Raw genomic sequence first — 22,002 nt, forward strand, 5'->3', positions numbered from 1 at the left:
TGTAGGACTGCTGTTCCTGTTTAGAATCTATTAAATAATAATAATAATATAATATCACTATTCTGTCCTATAACAGAAGATATATCCCCAAGTATCTAGAACACATGTGATTAATATACGTTCTATCCATTTCTAAATTATAATCTGTGTGTATTGGTTTCTAATCTTACGTAAATTAATCATTTTTCATAACTTTTCAAAAATCTTGATAAGCTTGCCTTGCACATGAACTGTTCTATAATGTTCCAAACTCATACTCTTGTTATATAAATTATATTTACCTCCTCCATCTCAACGCTACGAGTCCATGGCCACAGAGTTGGCCGAAATATATACAGTTAAAATCTAAAATTGAACAACAGTCCGAGATACAAAATAAAATTCTAAATTTTAATGTACTGAATAACAAGCATTAGCAGCTACCGTGATAGATGCAGCCCTGCCAGCTAGTCTAATGGCTAGCAACTACGCCTTTCATGGATGTGATATCTGGTTCGATTCCCGGTAAAGGGAGAACACTAACATTTGAAGCATTACGATTGATAGAATTCCAACTTAAAACTATGTCTCATACAGATCCAGTGCTGAGAAGGAATGCTAAACCTTAAGTGATGGATGCAGTTTCACGAGGTGTCAAAGAAAATTCTAATTTTCATCGCGAGAAATATCTGCTTACTACAAAATTAGCGAAAAATCTGCGTATCTCTGACAATGAAACTTCAAAATACTACGGTTTAATTTGCTAGTTTGTGTCCCAAGGCGGTCTATTACGAAATTAGTTCGGTGACGATGTGCTATTATTATTTTTATATTTTAAACCATAGTTAAATACCTATTATCATAGTAATGCTAATTATTTAATTTGTGTTGAGTCCCCATCACAACGCCTACTATTTCATTCATCTTCCTACTCTAAGTCTTTTGTTGACCAGTGAATACACTTTGCGTGAGAGCAACACTTAGTTGTTCTTTCGTTAACATGTTCACCTTAAAAGAAATTAAATACAAAGAGCAGTATTAATGTTTACTCGTTGATTTGTGTAGTTTCCTTAATCCTTACTGAGGATATATATATATTAAATCCCATATTATGAGATACGAGATCCAGTTTGAATGACTTGGTGTTAACACTTTTTTTTTTTTTTGTGATTATTCATTATTTTAAAGCATTGCGATTGGTTGGTGACGTAATGTTACTCGATGTGTCTATGTTGTCTGTGTGACATGGTGGTTTTGTGTTGTTTGGTCAAGGAATACGGTTACCACGTGGCTTTTCTTTTACTGCTTGCCAGATGGCGTTATATAATATATATTTAAAAAATATTGTTAAATCACTGTTTCACTATTCAGATAATTGTTCAAAATTTCATTTTAAGCGGGATACCAACCAACGAATTTTATATAAATATTATAAAATACATTAGATGCAAGCAACACGCCAAATGTCATCTTTATAGCCATGTTGCAGCATCAAAACATGCAAATCCGTCGACACCTATGAATTGCTAGAAGATAGAAGTTCTAACGCTGTAACAAGATCTGTACAATGAAAATAAATACAATTTTTACGTTTGGTGACCACCTAGCATAGGTGTTTCCGTGTTATTAGTATCAATAATAGTTTTTGTGTACACTCACCAGCTTACATGCCTACCAGCTTTGTCCTGCCCTGAACCGTATAAAATTCTTGCGTAGCGACCACCCAACACAAGTTGGAGCAAGTTCCCTAAAGACAAACCCACGCAGCCCAAAAATTTCGCTCTGTATTAAACAGAAAAACAGTCCGTGTGTCCAGCAAGCTTCTAGCATAATTTTTGTACGGAAACTGGTACAGAATAGTCCGTCATGAAAATGGTACTTTTACGATCAAAACGAACAAGCGCATATGAAAGGGGAATTGTCAAGGACATTAATTTGCACTCACATTTCTACACAACGTAGAAAACCAGTACTTTCCGTTTACAAGTGTAATGCTATTAGTATGAAACCATTACAGGGGCTATACTAGGGTTAAAATGAGTGTACACCAAAGACGACTGTGTAACGTATTAGCTTCCACCGACAAAGTATTTCCGCACGATACGAATCTATTTAAAAGTATAGAATTATCAATCTGAATCCATTACAAATGCTCAAGCCTATGTGATTTTGTGAGATATCAAGTGGTTTTTGCACTATCGTCATTTATGTGCATACTCTTTGCCGCTGCCGACGAGTATTTATACCCGTAATGGACACACACGAGTTTGCACGCAAATATTATTAATACGTATGGACTTCTTATGCCTGCCTGGGTAATAACAGTCCAGAATGATTCAGAGAATCAATTGAAGGAATAAAAGTGGTTCCGCTGATGCCCCCCGGAAGAAGATACAGATGTCTTAAAAGTTAACTTCCTAATTACCTATAGTTATGTTAATAAACCATATTCACAATTATTTCTGTGTCATTCGCTCCTTCAGTTGTAACTGTATTTCGCAAGTTAATTTCCTGTTTTCGTCATTATCAACTACCTACGTACGCATCCACATCGTACTTCTCAATTTAAGTGATCAGAATTGCAAACTGTGTCATAGGCTATTCAGAAATAACAGAAACAAGGTTTCAATAACCTATCCCCTTACCTTATTACTGTGAGGGTGAATATAGCTTCGAATAACAGCTACAATACATAAAACACGAACCAATTTGAGCTATGTTGTCATTAAAAGTAGGAATGCTATGTAACCTGGTCAGGGCAGTAGCGCAGCGAGGGGGCACACGCGCTAAAGCGTTCGTATGATGCTAGAGCGTCAGCAATGGTGAGCACCTACAGGAACGAAGATAGTATAAAAACACTTTACATGGCATAGAGAGACGTAACCTGCATGTAGTGGTACTTCTGTGATCACTTTGTAGGCTGCTTTCATGTAGCACACTTTGCATATCGTATTTCTACCTTATACATATGAGAAGTAAGATCCCGATATATTTTGACTGTTTATACAATTCTATTGCGAAATCAATTCAATTTTTTTCCGTAGATTTTACGAATATATGCTCTCCTAGAATAGGATAGTACCGAGCCCCGAAGAGACGATACGTTTTGGGCCACTATTGAGTTTAGCTAGAACCAATCGGAACCTTTTTCTTTTTTTTTTTTTTTTTTTTTCCCTATTGCACCACACACTTCCTAGGCTCCTAAAAGTGAATTTGAAAAACTAACACATTAACACATTATAGTATATTGCCAGTTTACCTAATATGCCCTCAGTACGCACTTTCAAATTGGTCAAGATTAAACTTCATTTCTCTCCATAATTAATAACCGTTTGGTGATGACTTTTACTACTTTTTCCCCCTTATCTGATGCCTTAATTCTGTTCAATTTTACCAATTTCGCCCTAAATTTTGTAACTTGGGGAGCCACCTGCGGAACTTTACTTGACAAGTATATGACGACGCAGTGCAATTCATTAAGTGCTGGAGAGTAGGTCCAGAGGAAAAATGAAACACTACAGAAAAAAAATGATGAAGTGGTTACTTTTTGTGAAATTCACACTAACTAAACAAGTTTAATGTCGTGTTTTGAAATGTGAAAAGCCGCGTGATGTTGGCATTAAATCGAGTGGACGCATGCTGACGTCAAACATTAGGGTGTAACGAGAAAATTATTTCCCCGTATTCAAAGATGGAAGTTCGGTTTGGAGTCTTATAACGTACAGTATTGAAGAGAAACTACTATTACGCTTTAAGGAGGGACACGGAGTATCATTACTAAAACTGAGCAGAAAACGTAACAAACGTTGGAAGGCACTGGATATAATGATATGGAGGAAGTAACATATTTCAATGCGAACATAATATTGGTATGAATGAATGAAAAAAGGCCATGGAACGTTATTTACCGAAGTAGGTAAGAGTGCATTTTATGCCGAACATTCATTGGAACGGATGCCTCGGAACAGTTCAGAGAATCATCCCATGAATTGAAGCAATCGAAAAGTACATTCTGGACAAGTTTTGCAGACCACCTGTTAAGTGATCTTAATCTAACTTCGCACCAGCAAACTAAGGTGTATCACAACAGCAATAATAGATTACGATTGCTAACTAATTATCTACCACACTCACCAAAAATTTACTCTTCAATCCCTACGAATAATGGAAATATCCTTGAGAACTGACGTTAAACTATTTCGAGAAATCAATGCAGGTGAAACGGTAACAATTTTGTACAAGGCCCATAAACGGTGTCATCCACAGATTGTATAAGGTCCATAAAATTTTAGGGAAGTCTTTAATTTGCCCATTTTATGTCGAAAACAGAACACAACGAATCCCTGCGGGGCTTTTAACTAGGACAAAAACCATGGTTTTTAATGAAAAAACAAAACAAAACAAAAAAAAAAAAAAAGTTTGAACCTTTTTTTTTTTTGTTTGTTTGTTTGTTTAAACAATTTGCTCTACGTACTTATCTCAGAAATGGGACAAAAATAAGTTTGTTTCACCTTTGTGTCATTATGCAACAACCGGGCTACGCGGGAAGGGGTCACATAAGTTTAAACCGGAGTCCAAACAGTTTCTCGACTTGCATCCAAAACAAAATTGCCCTCCATTTGAACTCGAAACCGGGACTAACTGACCACAAATGCGATACGTCTGCTGACTACAAAATTACATATGGACAATTTCAAAATACTGCAGAGAATAGAACTAATTAAGTCGAAGTTACTTCACTACGACTTTATTAGTCCAAGTTAAAGAAATACAACAATTTAGTTTGCATATCAGTAAGAAAAATGAATAAAGCTAAGAATTATTTGAGTCCACACTGGCTCTGACCCATTTATATATAAACAGATACCAAAGATACTGCTAGTTTCAGTAAATGTCTCTCGTGGGGTTTGTATGACCCCCTCCCCCCCCAAAAAAAAGGTACGGTATTTCGATGTATTTTATCAATAGTAAACATTATTAAAACGAAACAATATTTAAAATTTTTCTTTGATTGCAATTGCGTAACAATAATAATAAACTATAAAAACTCAGAAAAGAAATATTCACAAACTGTTCAGCTTGTGGGTATGAGGTTAACCAACGTGGCCTGCATGGCCTTTCATGCATGAAGAGCGCTGGCAGATTCGCCCGACATTCCTCTGTAAATGATATAATAGTACGAGCTCTCAACACAGCTGGATTTCCTTCAATACGGGAACCTTCTGGTTGCTGTCGTTCGGATGGAAAGCGACCAGATGGGATGACACTAGTTCCATGGATGAGAGGAAATTGTTTATTGTGGGACTTCACATGCGCTGATACATACGCTCATTCAAGTCTCCCTCTGTCAGTAATGAACGCTGGAGCTGTTGCTAATCGCAGAGAAGCTGAAAAGCAAAGAAAATACAACAACCTTCTCGAAACGTTTGTTTTCACTCCAATCGCTATTGAAACGAGTCGTGCTTGGGGTGCAAGAAGTCTTGAATTTATTAGGGAGGTAGGAAGACGCATTTCTTGTTTTTCCGGCGAAGTTCGCTCCACAACTTATCTTATACAGCGCATATCCATTTCTATCCAACGTGGTAACGTCTCGTCGGTTCTTGGCACTTTACCACCTGGCAAGGAACTGGACGAGGTGTTTCTACTCTAAGAAGAATTGTTTTATATATATAATAGGTCCTGGACAATAGTTTTTCTTTTGATTAAAATTGTATATCAATAAAATTTTAATATTATGAACATATATACTAATTAATGTCTGATGAAAAATTCATAAACTTATATAAAAAAGTTGTTTGTGAAGTATAATCTCTGAGTAATAACTGGGGAATTTAGGTCTGAATATAATACAAATAATATGCGGGAGTGACACGCGACAACCCACAAATGTAAGTTCATCAAGATTTTACGACCACTTACACTTCTCCAATTATTTTTCGCTTTTTGGTTATATATATATATATATATATATATATAAAAAAAAAAAAAAAGTTTAAACCAGCCAACTCAGCTTCTAACCCGTTCCTACCCCTACTCCTATTACTTCTTATACTATAGAACCGTTTAGTAAAATTGCAGGAAAATCACTACTAGCAATCTAACGTAATAATAATAATAATAAAAAAAAAAAACAGTGACACACACCACTAATTATAAATCAGTCCAACATGACGAAGGAAAATGAAACCATCTCTTCCATAAGTAATAAGCAAAATGAAGCATTAAATTATGACAACGACAAGTTAAATTTAAATAATTTTTAAAAGGGCATTAGCATTGCGAGAGTTCTCACTACACTCAGTCAAAAATATTTCCATTAGTTTCACGACAAATACCACTGACTCTCTACTTTTGACTACGGCGCATTCGACCGATATTAACACGTTGGCTACCATATGCACGTATTTCCATACTCACGAATGTATATTGCACTTCGCTCTATGGGTGTGTATACTATTCCATACATATGGCATAGAAGTAAAAAATATCCACGCCGCGTGTATGCAAAACCGAAAACAAAGTATTACTGGTGGTCATCGTGTTAAATTTGCGTCTACCGAACAAACTCTCGTCCACCTAAACTGTTACTACAATTCTCAATATTAATCAGTCGACACAATATCGCGAAACGATAGGAATTCACTTCAGTACCACAAACCTATTAGAATAAAAAAGTAACAATAATTAAAATCCGAATACCGAAACGATATTGAAGCGAGGCAAGTTCAAGGTACAACATTCGAAAATAGAGCATCATCCGTCAGGAATACATGACAACCAATCAGTGACTTCAACACAACCAACCAACCACAGCACAGGAGACAGCAGTGCCATCAACCGCTAAAACACCAAAATATTCTCATCAGGAGAAACAAAAACACCGACTCCGTACCTGTTCTGGTGACAGTCGTTCTGTTCCTCCAATGCCACTTTTAGTGACAAAATCACTTGTTCGGCATAAACTACACTCTAGCTCCGAAGTACTTATTTTAGTTCTCTACTAAAAACAAATCAGCTGTTCGTTGTTTCCAAAGGCAGCGTCGGGATTTCACAACCCGTGAAGGGAAGTAATAGAAGTGAACGTGTCAAAGGAAGACATCCTAGCATATTGGCGCACCGATCGTTGCTGACGCGACTGCTTCCAATGAATGCACCCTCGCGTTACTGCCTTAATTTGATTACATAGCACTCGTACCTTCTAGTGACCACTTAGCATAGACTGGATTATGATTTTCATAGCATATTTCTGGACGCAATATTAACATGCAAAACAGGTAAATGTGCGCCGACTAACTCTGGAGAAATACTTACTAAGGTAGTAATAAATAAATAATTAACGTTTTTAAGCCTGAAAATTCTAGACCTACTCTGTAGCACAAAGGACATCGGGGAGGTTCTAGAACACTGCTTCCCCCCATATAGGTTAGTAGCAGGTTGGTTGCTTTCTGTATGAAATTCACATTGTACTGCCGAGCGAGCGTTATCGAATGAAGGTGGGTTAGAGCCCCGGGCACGTTGATATCTGTCTTTATTACAGCTAAATGGGAAGGAGCACCTGTGTTTTAGAACCATGCCGTCTAAATCTACTAAACTGACATTATCATAAAACGAAGGGCATTACTTGAGCAGACGGTTCTATTTTTTTTTTTTTTTTTTTTTTTTTTTAATACAGAAGAGCACATGCATAAAATGAGAAGCTCCATTACTACTTGCAGACTGACTTCACAAGGGCTCAGTACAAATACAGCGTGGATGTGTGGCATAAAACTCGAAAGAACTTGTGCTACCTGGCCACTAAAAACACGACGGCGCTATACAAGAGTGTCTGGGCAGGAGCGATATAGCGGGGCCCCAAGCGTTAGCGAGAGGGTGCATCTGTAGGGATCAGGAGCGTAAGCGACGGGGAGGATACACATAAAGAAGGAGAGAGGATGAGCATACTTACACATACAATACCTTCACTATCACAAAAAAGTACATCAATACATTGTGCACCAAGAGTAATTACTTATATTCACACACTCGTTCCTTCACGAAAAATTTTTCACATTGTATTTTACCTCTAAATTTTCTATTTGATAGAAGGGACTGCTCGAGTAAACCTGCGTTGAGTGATATTGAAAGCATCACATATGTAGCCTATCGGTAAGTGTGCTGCTCCACTATCCTGGTTTACGTGTATCCCCTCGTCGCAGACGCGCCTACTCCCTACGGACGCAACACTCCTTCTTTATAATGCCATATAGCACGTGTTGCTTCATGTTTCTTGGACGGTAGTTTTTTATGCCATACATCCACATTGTATTTATACGGAGCCTTCCTGAAATCAACCTGCAAGTAGTACAGGAGTACCTCATTGCTTAAAGAAATACAAAGCTCTAATCTAACCTAAAATGTAAAAAATGTCAAAATTTGATAGAACTGTCTGCCCGAGCAGTGCCAACGAACATTCAGATATTGAATTTTGTACTAGGGTTTGATTCAGTTAAATAAATTAGAAAAAAAAATCTACTTAACACAATTCATTATTACACACATAAACGTTTCACAGTTTTCCAAATCTTTAGTACGTGCAGATATATGGATTTAGTATTTGTAATAATATATGACATTTCTATTGATGAAAATAATATTTTGTAAAATAAAATTCATATTGTGAAATGTTCGAATTTCATTTTAAAAATCCCCACTTGGAAGTCATATACTAGGAAGGTTGAATTTCTTTATAACAGTGTCAATTTGAAGTAGAGAAAAGTACCCCATCTCGGGCAAAACGATCATAATTTGAATTTCATACACACTAATAAACCCAATATGAGTTTTAAAATCACATGAATGCCTTTGGAGTGACACGTATAAAATATTTTCTTTATAATTTCAAAATATAAAAACGTGGTAGTTCGCACTGTGCCAGTGATAAAAGTACTTTGTTCGATCACACACACACATATTTAGGCAGTAACCATAGCTTCAGGGTTAACGTTTTGGATAAGAGTAATGTTGTCGCCTTTCAACATGATTCGTCCCAGAGATTTCCTGTTCTTGGTTTTAAGATGATATTCTTCAGCATCATCCAGCACTAAGTTCATATATTCGTCGAACCCCACAATGTGTCCTTCAATACGCAAATTGACGCTTTCATACAACCACACTTGCACACGTGATCTGTTCTGCAGGTATCGAAAAATCAGGTTAATGGGTTGAACCATCACCTTCTGAACTTTCTGAGGACCTTTGTAAGACATTTTTTTCTTCCACTTTACAGAAGAAACAGTATAAAAACAACTGTGAAGCCTGCGATTCACCGCAACTCCTGCCGGTATAAAACAAATATAATGGCGCCCACCACAGGGTAACCAACTACTGAGGGTTAAAATTGAGCACACAAATACCGCATTTACGGTATTTCAGGCGTTGCTTTGACACAAACCATTACGAAATAGGGCCTCGGGTTTTTTTTTTTTTTTAAATAAATGTTTATTTAAAGCCTTGCAGTAATCCAGAATCTTTATTTTCCTTATTAAAACCTACAACTGTCTAGTTTTAAATTATGCTAACAGACCCACTAGAGAAGCTCGACATAAGGAGATAAAACATAACATTTATTACATATTGTAACACGTATGTATTCTAGTGTCTTCTTGTTCACCTGAACTATAGGTTGGTGGGCAACATGGAAATTGTATAACTTTTCTCTCGCTTGGGAGAGCTGTTTCATACTTTAATAAGGCATCTTCGTAACTGCATCTAGCCCTTTGGGGATCTCATGGTACGATTTGTACCATACGGGTGTTTCATGGCACATTGCGTTATAACTCTCCTATTTTAGCTTTTTCCTCCGTTTTTTTTTTTTTCAAGTCCAGAGGCACTGTAGAAGACCTTAAGTATGGTTTCACACCTTCCTGCGTCGAGACATAGGAGGTGATGACGTCATAATTTTAAAATATATATTTTCTTTTATCAAACCTATGTCCATTATTTTTTGGCGGGCTTATTTTTGCACGTAGAAGATTGAAATTTTGCACAAACATTCAGTCCACCGAGTAATATTTACTAGATTTTTATTTTCATTTTCAGATTTCTGCATTAAAACAGGGGGGGGGGGGATCCAGAGGGGCAAAAAGTTGAAAAAAGGGATATTTTTACCAAAAAATCCCTTTCTTCGGGATTTTCCCACCTTAGATACATAATGGAGACACGTGAGTCGTATCGACTGAAAGGCATTTCTATTCTGAAGAGAATGATGGGCGAAACATGACCCTAGGGTAATTAGGAATGACTCAGGGAATTTTTATCAAAATATACTTCTGTGTAGGGGAGTATTGGACATTTTTTTTTTGCTGGCTTACCTTTGCACCTAAAAGTTTGAAATTGTGCACAAACATTCAGTCCACCGAGTACTATTTATCAGATTTTTTGAGATCTCTACGTTCACACAGGGCCGCTCTAGAGGAGCCCAAATTGTGAAAAAAAAATTCCCCGAAAGTTTCCCTTTGACATCACTTTTCCCTCTCCTGGTATACGGTATGGGCATGCAAGTTGTACCATTTAAAAGCCAGCTCCATTCTGAAGAGAATGAGGTATGAACCATGATCCTAGGATAAATAGTGACGATACAGTAGCTGCTTGACGGAGTGTAAAAAATACCCCCACAACCCAGATACCCGAAAGGACTAGGTATTCTTGCAGAAACAGCAATTCGTAAAGACTACAATATAAATGGTACGACCAGCACAATCCAACACAAAGCTCTGAAGATGTTGCCGCTGTATGGTAACGAAAGCTCAGCACAACACTCACTCTGGCAGCAATCCCGAGAACATTGGATTAATAGTAGACGCCAGCAAAGCTTCAAGATCATATTGACTTTTTTTTCTTGTTTCGTTGTCGGAAATCATCCTTCGAATTTAGTCGATGGAGTTTCCTACCGCCCTGATGTATATAGCTGCGACTCACGATCTAAAACTCACGACCTTACTTAACGATCGTGTGAGAGGTAACTTGCCCTTAGATCAGGTTGAAATTTTCTGCTGTCTTTATTTGGATCCTAACTTGGAAGAAATAGAAGCAATTTCTATTTCTTTCTGGACTTCCATACAACTACCAATCAGAAAAGAGTAGCACCTGACGACATTCAACTTCATTTCTCGCTGTAATTTCAAAACAATGCTGCCTGGACAAGAGAAACATTAAAAATATTAATAGAATCATATGAAAAATGTGAATTTTTAGATAACGTGAAGCACGATTTATATTATTTTAAAAAACTGCAAGAATAAACACCTTAGAGAAGGTATGCAGTGAAGTAAGTAGTGTCCGCCCGAACACAACAGGTGCGAACAAATGTAATTACATCTTTTAAAAGAATAATAATAGGTTATTTAATTATGTTGTGCAACTTGTATACCAAAAACTGTAACATGTTTTTAAAAAGCGTACAGGTTTACTTTTGGCGCATCACTCGCAATAATTATTCAAAAATTAGAATTCCTTTACTAGTTTCCTTCTTATTGCTTTCGAAATGATTTGTGCTGGGCAACATAAAATATCCACAATGCATAGTTAAAATTCAAGGGGATATCATAAGCAATTGTTAAATAATTATAATTCTTTTACTATTTGCCTATAAATACAGCGTCCGGATGCATGCATAAAAACTACAGCCAAAAAACACAAAACAACCTGCGCTAGGTCGCCACTAAAAAGCACGAATGCTATCTAACCGAAGCTGGAGGGCCCGAGTGTTAGCGAGGGGGTGCGTCAGTGAAGGTGGATATCCGCATAAGCGAGGATAGTGGAAAGAATGGGCTTTGGCAATGATACGAGTTTCAATAGCACTTGCCATGGTATCACACTAGTAGCGTTTCACTTGTAAACAAAGTACAACTTCTGCACACTTGTGCAGAAATTCATCGCGGTGGAAATTAGTTATATGTACAGGCATCTTTCATATGAACTCACTTATTTTATCCGTCGTAAAGCATTTGCAATAATTTTACACTAGTAATTCTACACATAAAATTCAGGTGTGGTACGCGAAAACTAAACCAACACCAGAAACAGAAACAATGAGAGTTAATTGTCATCAATGTTGTGTGGCCTTCATGCAATTTTAGGGAACAGTTCTACAATGCTGGCACAATACAGAAAGTCCGGGTGTAGTGCATGAGAGGAGCTCCCAGCGCGGTATAAATTTACTTTATGGGTTATGTGGGCATTTTTGTGGGTAGTGAGCTGAGGGGATACACTCAGTACCTATACTAGAAAATTGCTCTTACTTTATTTTAGCTTTCCGCGCCTGATAATTGTCCTCATTTACATATGCGGACGAGTCATTTGATTTTCAGTTATACAATCTGGTCGATACAAGGATCTACAGACCTTATTTCAGCTGATACAAACTTCCTCTTGTTCGTATCTCGCTGCCGAATTTTCGGAGTTACTAATTTCAATAGCGTATGAAATTCTGAATAGTCCACTCTGTTTATTTATTTATTTTTGTAGGAACAAGGATCTTCTCTATGTAGTTCATTATTCACCATTGAAAATACGGTGCTTTACTGTACATTATTGGGGCGAAGAATTCACTCCCTGATCAGCAGCTCCTCTTTACTCTTACTCTCTCGTTTTTTGGGGGGAGGGGAGGGCGGATTTTGTGTCAACAACGGAGCAGATATCACTGCTACGGCTATTTCATCTTCGGATGAACTCATATTCTGAAATAGATAAACAATAATATTTACAATTACGACAGTTGATTGCCCTGTGCGTAACACATTCTTTAAGTGTTTTTGTCTGTTTAATAAGCCGACCACGAGAGGCTCTGCTGGTAAAAGCTACCTAGTTTTAAGGATCGTCTGAGACCCCTACATCACCTCAGGATAAAAGAAATTGTATGGAAGTTTGAGTTAAGCTACACTGTTAAGTTGTAGCTGGATTGAGGCATTAGTTCAGATCCGTGTGAGACGGGCTTAAGTATTCGTGTCTTGAAGTTGAATCAGTTATTTCCAATACTGTCATTCCCTACAAATTCCATTGGAAAAGATAGGGATTTACATGCTTTCAAAGAGCCTGTGGAGTATTGGTTTTGCATCATTGAGTACGTTATAAATTATGAGACACAAATAATATCAAGGATTAGCTAAGTTTACTCCAAAGACCCCCAAATTGGAAACACTGATTTAATCTATATATAACGAATTAATAATGTCCAAGCTAGACGCACGCGAGACGAGACGAGACTAGACGATTTTCGTGCGAAATAAGACAGAGCTCTCCCAATAGAAACAGATACATTTTTCGAGTCAATAAAACGTCACTTTCATGGCTCATTTTAGAGACGAGACAGTCTAATATGTAAAAGTTTACTTTATGACAGCATATTTCGTGTTAAAATAGTAATACAACTATCAAATATTTGGACCATGAATCAATCTGAAGGGTGGGTGAAAATACTACACACGTACGGTAATGATGCTATGGTTGGCAACTCTGGTCACACGTGCAATGATGTTCTGTAATGTTGCCAGATTTAACAAAAATGCTTCCCACTTATGTAAAAAATCATGGAGTTCGGTTCGGCGAATCAGGTCATTCACTCTGACCACACGAATCACTTTGGCATGACATATACTTTCGATGTTGTAAATTGGCTGGAAAAGATTTGATCTTACGAATTGTGTACTTTCCTGCGCTTATTTTCGCGCAGATAATTAATATCGCCCATATACTCTGATTTAGCCACTGTATGCCTACGGATTTCGTGCAGCCCTCGGTATGACTGTAATGTTTTCTAACACTTCAAAATAGTGTTACAATCTTAATGTTGCATTGTTAAAAATACGCTTTAAAAATTCACGAGGTAAAATTAGATTTAATTATTTTATTATTTTTATATAGCGTATAGCAGTGGCGGCGATTGGACGTTAAAAGTGGGGACAAGACATGATCTGAATATTTGTATATCAATGTTAGTTTTCGTGGTTGTTTCTAACACTTTTTTTGACGAAAGGTTGTATAACTAATAGGGATGCGCACGAGTCGAGACAAGTTCGAATCTCGACTCGACTCGAGTCGAGATTCGTGTCGAGACACACTCTGTAAAATTCGAGACGAGTCGAGACAGACGTATTTCTCGACTCGAATTTTCTCGTAAAAATCTCGACTCGACTCGAATGTCTCGAAAATCTTTCTATAATTTTTAATATTATTTTGAAGAAAGTACTTACTCAGAAATCGTCTTGAAACTAATTCAAGTGAGCAGCCATGCATAGACGTAACTTAGAGGGGGGCAAGGGAGGTAACTGCCCCCACATTTCTGAAATTTATTAGGATAGTCATCCAGTGTTATCTACAAATTGAGCTGAAGCGAATACAACACCATTTTGCTTAATTTTATGTTTTGTTTCACAGTATTAAGGTCTTTAGGCGACTAACGAGGACAAGAGAAAGGAGGGGCAAGGAAGTGAAAAAACAGCGACCCTGGCCTGACAAAAGATACTAGGTTAAACATCAGTCACTCAGTCAGGATGGGCGATCGGAACAGAGTTCGTGGCCATGCTCCACCTTTAAAATGCTGCTTGTTAGGCATACGCACTGCCCAGGGCTTAAAGTGGCTTCAGTGAAAAGCCACCTCACCAGAATGTTTATCCACAGTGATTTGCGAGAACGCAGTCAACAATGGAAGTAAATAATCCCTGACCCATGTTCCAGATCTGGTTTGATAGATCATATTAATAGTCATTTCATAGACGGAACCAAAATATTAATCAAAAATTAATGCACAATGTTTGTAAAGTGACAATTGTTGTACACGAACTAAATTCTGACAACAGGCTGATTTGCCAGAACTTAGTGCCGAGCGTTCCGGCTCACTTTAAGCCTCGACACTGCCTCTCTACTACTAGCTGGGTAATTGTCACTCACTTTCGATGCATGTGTTCTGAATTGATTCACACCTCACTTTATTGCTTTCTTTCGTTTTTTGACATTACATGTTCCTTTACGACGGTAATAATAATTTATAAACTGTATTGTCATGATTTCTTTATTTTTCTGTTATATCATAAATGCTTGTAATTTGAATAAATACAGGACTTATTCAGAACATTTGGGGGGGGGGGAGGATCACAGAGGCAGTGTAAAATTGTGATTGAATATATATTTGAAAGAAATTTCTCATGTTCAGAGATGTTCATATACCTTCTCTCTTACTGATTCTGGCTGTTTCTTAGGCAATGGACAGTTATTAAAAATTTTGTCTTACGGTATCTATGCTGATATTATTATAAAATGCTCGACTGTAAACTGTCTTTAAGTCTGACAAAAGTTCTAGAATAACAACGGGAATGAAACTCTGATTTTAACCATATCTGGTAATGTCTTGCAATAAATGTTTTGCCACATCCATCTTAATAAAGGTCAGTGAACTTTGAGCGTGCTGGAGAAAGGGGATGTGGTGTTCGTTGATGGTCAAAGGAAGAACAGGTCGGTCTGTTGTCTGGGATACAGGAAGTGTTTTATAAGGATAAGCAGAGACATTCAGAACTCGGCTCTTTGTCGGAAATCTTGTGGTCCTAAATACAAAAGATATTTTATTGCTTTCCCTGTAAGTCACAAAAATAGCAACATCTGGTATTGTTGTAAAGTGGAATGGGAGCATTGTAAGGTTAAAACACCATTTTTTTTTTTTTTTTTTTTACTAATAGGCACCCTGGCACCCAAACCAAAAACAATACACTTTATTTATTCTGAAGTTTGTGTTTGCAGTGAGCAAGGGCGCCGATTCTGGGGGGCCAGGAGACCGGGCCCCCATGTATTTTTCTGAATATGTATTTTGTATTGTTATATGTATTTTTTATGAATATACAAACCCACGTCTGAATGCCCCCCCCCCAAAGTTACAAAGAAATCGGCGCCCTTGGCAGTGAGCAGTTCGTTTGAAGGTTTTTTTTCCGTATATATATCCTTCACGTGTATTGGTGTATAGTAGTTTCATTTTTTATATTTTATCTGGGGTATCTGAACATTTCTCACGTTTCACAGGAAGTTGTTGTGACTAATATGCAGTGCTCAAAAAAAAAAAAAAAAAAAAAAAAAAAACTTTGTTGGAATATTTTAATAAGAAGCCGAAACTTAGCAATATTGACAGTGCCAGAGGAGATAATGAAATAGTGACTACACAATATACTTGCGTTTCAGAAGATAAGAATTCAAGTGCTAGTGTGAAAACAGTGTCAGAAGATGAAGTCTCAGAAGATAAGAATTCAAATGACGGTATTACTTTGGAAACACAAGATGAAGTTTCAGAAGATCGTGATCCAGTCAAAGGTTGTGAAAAGGGAAAGACATTTCTGGCAGTAGGTCTAGGTCCCTTCCAACCGCAATTGAAAACGTACCCCAATAAAAATGACCGCCAGTTCCGATCTGAGTGGTATAGGCCAGTGTTCGAAGTGGAAAAAAAGCAGAGGCGGTATGTTTTATTATGATTTTGATTCAACATACCGGCTATTTAAATATTGTCTTGATCACTGAAAAAACAGAGACCGCATGTTCTCATTACTGAAAAACCAGAGGCAGTATGGCATACCACCGCATACCGCCTCACTTCGACCACTGGTATAGGCAATTTAGTTGGTTAGAATATAACATTTCTCGAGATAGTGCTTTTTGCTTTTATTGTCGCGCATTCTCCGAAAATTTTCCGAAATCTGAAGACACTTTTACTAAGGAGGGTTTCCGTAACAGGAAAAAGGTCGTAGATAAATTCGGTACTCATGAGGCAAGTAACGCTTATAAGACTTGTATTACTAAGGCTGCGGAATTCCGAAACGCACACTATTGCACGGATCAGTTGCGCGTAAATTAGATTTGCAGACGAACCAACCAAATAGTTAACGGCAATAGAATATATTTGGAAGCACTTCTAAATAGTATTTTGTATTGTGCTCGCCAATGTGTTCCTCTTAGAGACCCTACGGAAAGTAACGAAAGTGAAACTAAGAGAATTTACTAGAACTCTTATCGCTAAGATCCAAAGACAATGACGTGATTTTTCGGTATTATGTTAACAAAGAGAAAACATTTAGATACGTTAGTCCCGAATACCAAAATCAATTTCTAGATTTAATATGCGAGTATGTGCTGAGAAAAATAATCGATCGTGTGAAGACTGCAGGTATATATGGTGTCATCATGGATGAAACTCAGTTTGAAGCGACTGTTTTGCGATACTGTGATGAAACATTAAACGTTCACGAAAGTTTTATCGGGTTTTACAATACAGAAAAAATCACGGCGAAACAATTTGGACAAACTGTTAACAAATGTGTTAATATCACTGGGTCTGAGCGTAGGTAACATCCGAGGACAATGTTACGATGGTGCAGCCGCTATGCGTGGTCATTACTCTGGCGTTGCAAAGAGGATCAGGGGTGTGCGGAAAACTGTCTACGATTCGAAACATGTTTGTGTTCTGAGCAGTTGCATTCCTTCATATAAGCGCCGTCAAAAAAGCACGCTATTTTTGAAAATGTTCAACGTCAAGGAGAAAACTTAAAGCATTCGATAAGAATAAAATCTTTGAGCTACACTAGATGGAACTGTAAATCGGAAGCTATTCGTGCAGTTTTAGAAAATTTTGGACCTGTAGTTGAAACTTTAGAGGAAATAGCACTATCAAATTTACGGTCCAGATGCGCATACCCTGTTAAGAAATGTTCATGATTTTTTATTTTTATTTATTTATTTTTTTTTTTTATTTTTGTTTCGTCTTAAACTGATGAGATGTGTTCTTGAATACACGAATTAATACCCTATTAAAGCATGATAAAGAAATAATCTAGAACTTTTCGATCTGCGTCATTGTGTTCCACGAAATTATTCTAGGGAATACGAAATAGGCGTTCCGGCTATTGACTAAAACAATTTTTAGCATAGAGGCAAAGGCTTAATTTTAGGTCTCATCCTCAAAAACTGACGTAAAGTTAGGCTGGATATCTGCCTGAGTAGTATTTATATTATTCACACACTCCAACTACACAATGGTGATCCAAAATCAGAGAGGGTTTCTCGAAACTACGGTACTAAATATTTGGTTAAAACATTAGAAGCAAATGTATGGTTGGTTTCAAAAAGTGACAATTTAAGGTCGAAGACTACCTGCCCAAGTGGAAATTTGTGAATATATTTTTGTCGAAACAAAGAAAAGTTTAACGTGCACAAGTGAGTAATGTATATTATATACTTCTAACTACAGCTTGTGAATCTTAAAGTCAATCAATCAATAAAACTTGTCTCTTAATAATGAAAGAAAAGAAGAATCGCAGTTCACACTCATGCCATGTAGCTGCCACCGCAAATTCAAACTTTATAAAAGATTTTTATACCAAAAGCAATAATGTGAAATATGCTGCTGCTTCTAATCAAAAAGTAGGAATTACAATCTACGCTTGGTTGAATTCACAACTTTCTGTGATCAGTTGTTAATGTATAATGCTCTTTCTTCCAAAGGGAGAGAGCATATACAACTCAAAGAAGCATAGACAGACGTATGCTTGGAATAACCCGGAGAGAGAGAAAAAGAAATACATGGATAAGGAAGATGATAGGAGTGACCGATATCATCGCGAAAATAAAAGGACTTAAGTGTCAGTGAGCTAGTCATATTGCAAGAAGAACTGACGATAGGTGGACAAAAGCAATCCTTGACTCCATCCTAAGGGAACGAAAACGATCCAGAAAACGTTGTAATACAATGTGGTGTGACGAAATTAGGAAGCACTGTGGAGTAACGTGGAAACGAACTGCCAAAAATAGATACGTGTGAAATAGAATTGGAGAAACCTTCATCCAGAAGTGGGTCGGCAAAGGTTGAGAATTATGAGTGATATCATTTCAAATCGTCCAGGGTGGTCCACACGACTGTCTCAGATTGAGTTCATTTTTTAAAATAAGAAACTACATACAAAATTATTAGACCCATATTTTTTCTTTTTGCTGAAAAAAATTTTTTCTTCGACATACAGCCTTCCAAAATGGCCGCCCTCCTCTCAGATTCCTCGAAAAACTGAAAAATATGTCAAATTAAAAATTTTATTGTAAAGAAACGAGTGTACTTAGTAACGTAATCGCAATAGCAGGAAGAGTATAAAGTTGTATGTTTCGTTGGAGGGCCAAAATTCGTCTATTGGTCCAATAGGAATCGCGCAATTCACTCGCAATGTTGCTAACTTTGATGAAATTTTTGCTAACTTCACACCTTTCTTTTTCTGTCCTCACGAGCAATATCAACCATCTGCTTCTAGCATCGAAATCTACTCCATATGGTCTCTTGAAAATGTAAAGGACTTACGTTTCTGATTATTACATCCCACGTTATAGCATGATGAAAAGCTGAAAATTGCATTAGACGCCATGTTTGGACGCCATTTTCTCAAAAACCCCACCTTTTAAAAATCTAAATTTTTTACATGTATTGGAGAAGTACCTAAGTATTTAAAATCCGTTAACCGTTCATGCGGCTGCAGCCCCTAACATTCGCAATTAATTATTGAAATTTCGATTTTTGTACTTGCAATGTAAATATTTCCTATGGGCATTTAGGTCCTATACACAAGGCGATTTGAAAGGGAGTATGAAAATTTTGAGAGTAGAATCCTGACATCAAATCCAGTAGAAAAGTTCCTATAAAAATGAGTCGAATTCCGCTTCGTTTTTGAGTTACAGGGTTTCCAACTCGGGATCCAAAATCGGTTCGGGACAATAGAAAATGAAATATATATTTCGCGTTAAATCAGAAACTGTGTGTTAAAGCTTTGATAAAGTTCAGAAAGTTGATTTGTATCAATATGATGATTTTTACGTGCGTTGCAATTCAGTTGGCAGTGTTGCCAACTTGCTAGAACTTTTATTTGTTTCCAAAAGACACTACGTGGATTTTATTTGATATTTGGTATTCATTAGTGATTGCCAACATCACACGGAGCACAATTTTCCCTCACATCACCACAGTTTTCGAAACCTTACATGCATTTCATTAAAAGGTTTTATCTCGTGCGTTATTGATAGTTTGTGTGATTCGGTGTCGTGAACATCGTCCTAGTGTTCTCTGAAACCATGAAAAATTGTTTACACTGGCAGCATGACACTGTAGTGCACTTGTTAAGTGTTTGTGTGAATAACAATGGGGAAGTCCTATTACAGTAAGGACCGTATTAAATGTGTTGATTATGCTAAAGGCCGTAAGGTGATTGTGCACAGAAAGAATTCTAGACAAAAAATTTATCTTATGGATAAATTTTTAAACCGGTAAAATATATGGATTGCGTACAGCGTGTCAGCCCAAACGTATTATTAGGGGAGGATGATTATTTGTGTCTTGTACACAAGGCGATTTGAAAGGCAGTATGAAAAATTTTGAGATGTGAATCCTTCACCGTAGTCTAGGTTTCACCGATAACGGCCGTTTTAATGGGGACACATTCATGCTTAGCATGTTAACTATCTGGTTAATGGTTTCCAAATCTACATTCAGAGGAACAAATTCTTTATCTTGCTGGTGCATAATTTCATATTTACATCTTCTTTCGTGATCACCAATATATCACACACATTCACGTTGTTCACGGTAAATATTCAAAGCACCCTTTACACGAATAATCATCCTCTCCTAATACTACGTTTTGGCAGACGCGCTGTACGCAATACATTTAATTTACCCCAAGATAAAATGTTTGTCAAGAATTCTTTCTGTACACAATTATCTTATGCCTTTTAGAATCATCAACACATTTAATACGGTCCTTACTGTAATACACTGAGAAAAAATTGTAGATGGTAACTTAAAAAGATAGGTTACATGTGTAAATCCTGTATTTTTTGGACAACGTACAGCAGACGTATAACTGAAAATGCATGCTTTATAATACTTTCTGTGTAAGTGTTCCATCTATACGTACTTTCTGTATGAAACAATGTAGGCGGTCAGGATCTCAGATACAAATGGACGTATATAACACATAGCTGGCGAAGGTAACATAAGTATATACATGTGATATACGGAAAACTGTTAGATGTCAGACATCCTGCAACAGCATGATGTAACATCTAAGGGCAGTGCCTATGTAGCATACGGATAACGTATACTCCGTACTGATTTCTATAGTAAGCAAGAGGATACCGTATATTTGTACAATATACCGCTGTACGGAGAACGGATTTTTCTCTGTGTAGGACTTCCCCATTGTTATTCACACAAACACTGTAACTAGTGCACTAAAATATCATGTTACCAGTGAAAACAATTTTCGTCGTTCCAGACAACACTAGGACGATGTTCACGACACCGAATCTCGTAATAAACTGTTTCGTGGTTGCAGCAGAACTTCTTGATTAAGTTCGAACTTGATGCGTGGAGTTACGAGAGGTTTTGCGATAATAAAAAATATTTTTCTTCTTCATCTTTATTATTATTATTATTATTATTATTATTATTATTATTATTATTATTATTATTATTATTATTATTATTACAACTTACACAGACGTAGTTTTTATTCGACATTTTGGTTTTACTAATGATGGCATACATCAACTGAAATTCAAACGTAATGTTGCAAACTATCAATAACGCATGAGATAAAACCTTTTATTGAAATACATGTAAGTTTTCGAAAACTGTGGTAATGTGGGGAAAATTATGCTTCATGTGATGCTGGCAATCACTAATGAATACCAAATATCAAATAAAATCCACGTAGTGTCTTTTGGAAACAAATAAAAGTTCCAGCAAGTTGGCAACACTGCCAACTGAATTGCAACACACGTAAAAATCATCATATTGATACAAATCAACTTTCTGAACTTTATCAAAGCTTTAACACACAGTTTCTGATTTAACGCGAAATATATATTTCACTTTCTATTGTCCCGAACCGATTTTGGATCCTGAGTTGGAAACCCTGTAACTCGAAAACGAAGCGGAATTCGACTCATGTTTATAGGAACTTTTCTACTGGATTTGAT

The 22,002-nt window shown here is 36.9% G+C and overlaps 2 protein-coding genes across 3 annotated transcripts in view; both read right to left on the reverse strand.

Annotated features, from left to right (window-relative positions):
• Positions 1-22,002, reverse strand: part of LOC145675453 (serine-enriched protein) — a 765,040-nt gene that overhangs the window by 107,412 nt on the left and 635,626 nt on the right. The window lies entirely within an intron of this gene.
• SmE (Small ribonucleoprotein particle protein SmE) lies at positions 8,487-9,344 on the reverse strand. Its single transcript, XM_081745878.1, has one exon. The coding sequence runs from the start codon at positions 9,222-9,224 to the stop codon at positions 8,931-8,933; it is 294 nt and encodes a 97-aa protein (XP_081602004.1). The 5' UTR covers positions 9,225-9,344; the 3' UTR covers positions 8,487-8,930.

The sequence above is a fragment of the Thermobia domestica genome, chromosome 18 (assembly GCF_964235325.1).
Source record: "Thermobia domestica chromosome 18, izTheDome1.hap1.1, whole genome shotgun sequence".
Classification (NCBI taxonomy): Eukaryota; Metazoa; Arthropoda; class Insecta; order Zygentoma; family Lepismatidae; genus Thermobia; species Thermobia domestica.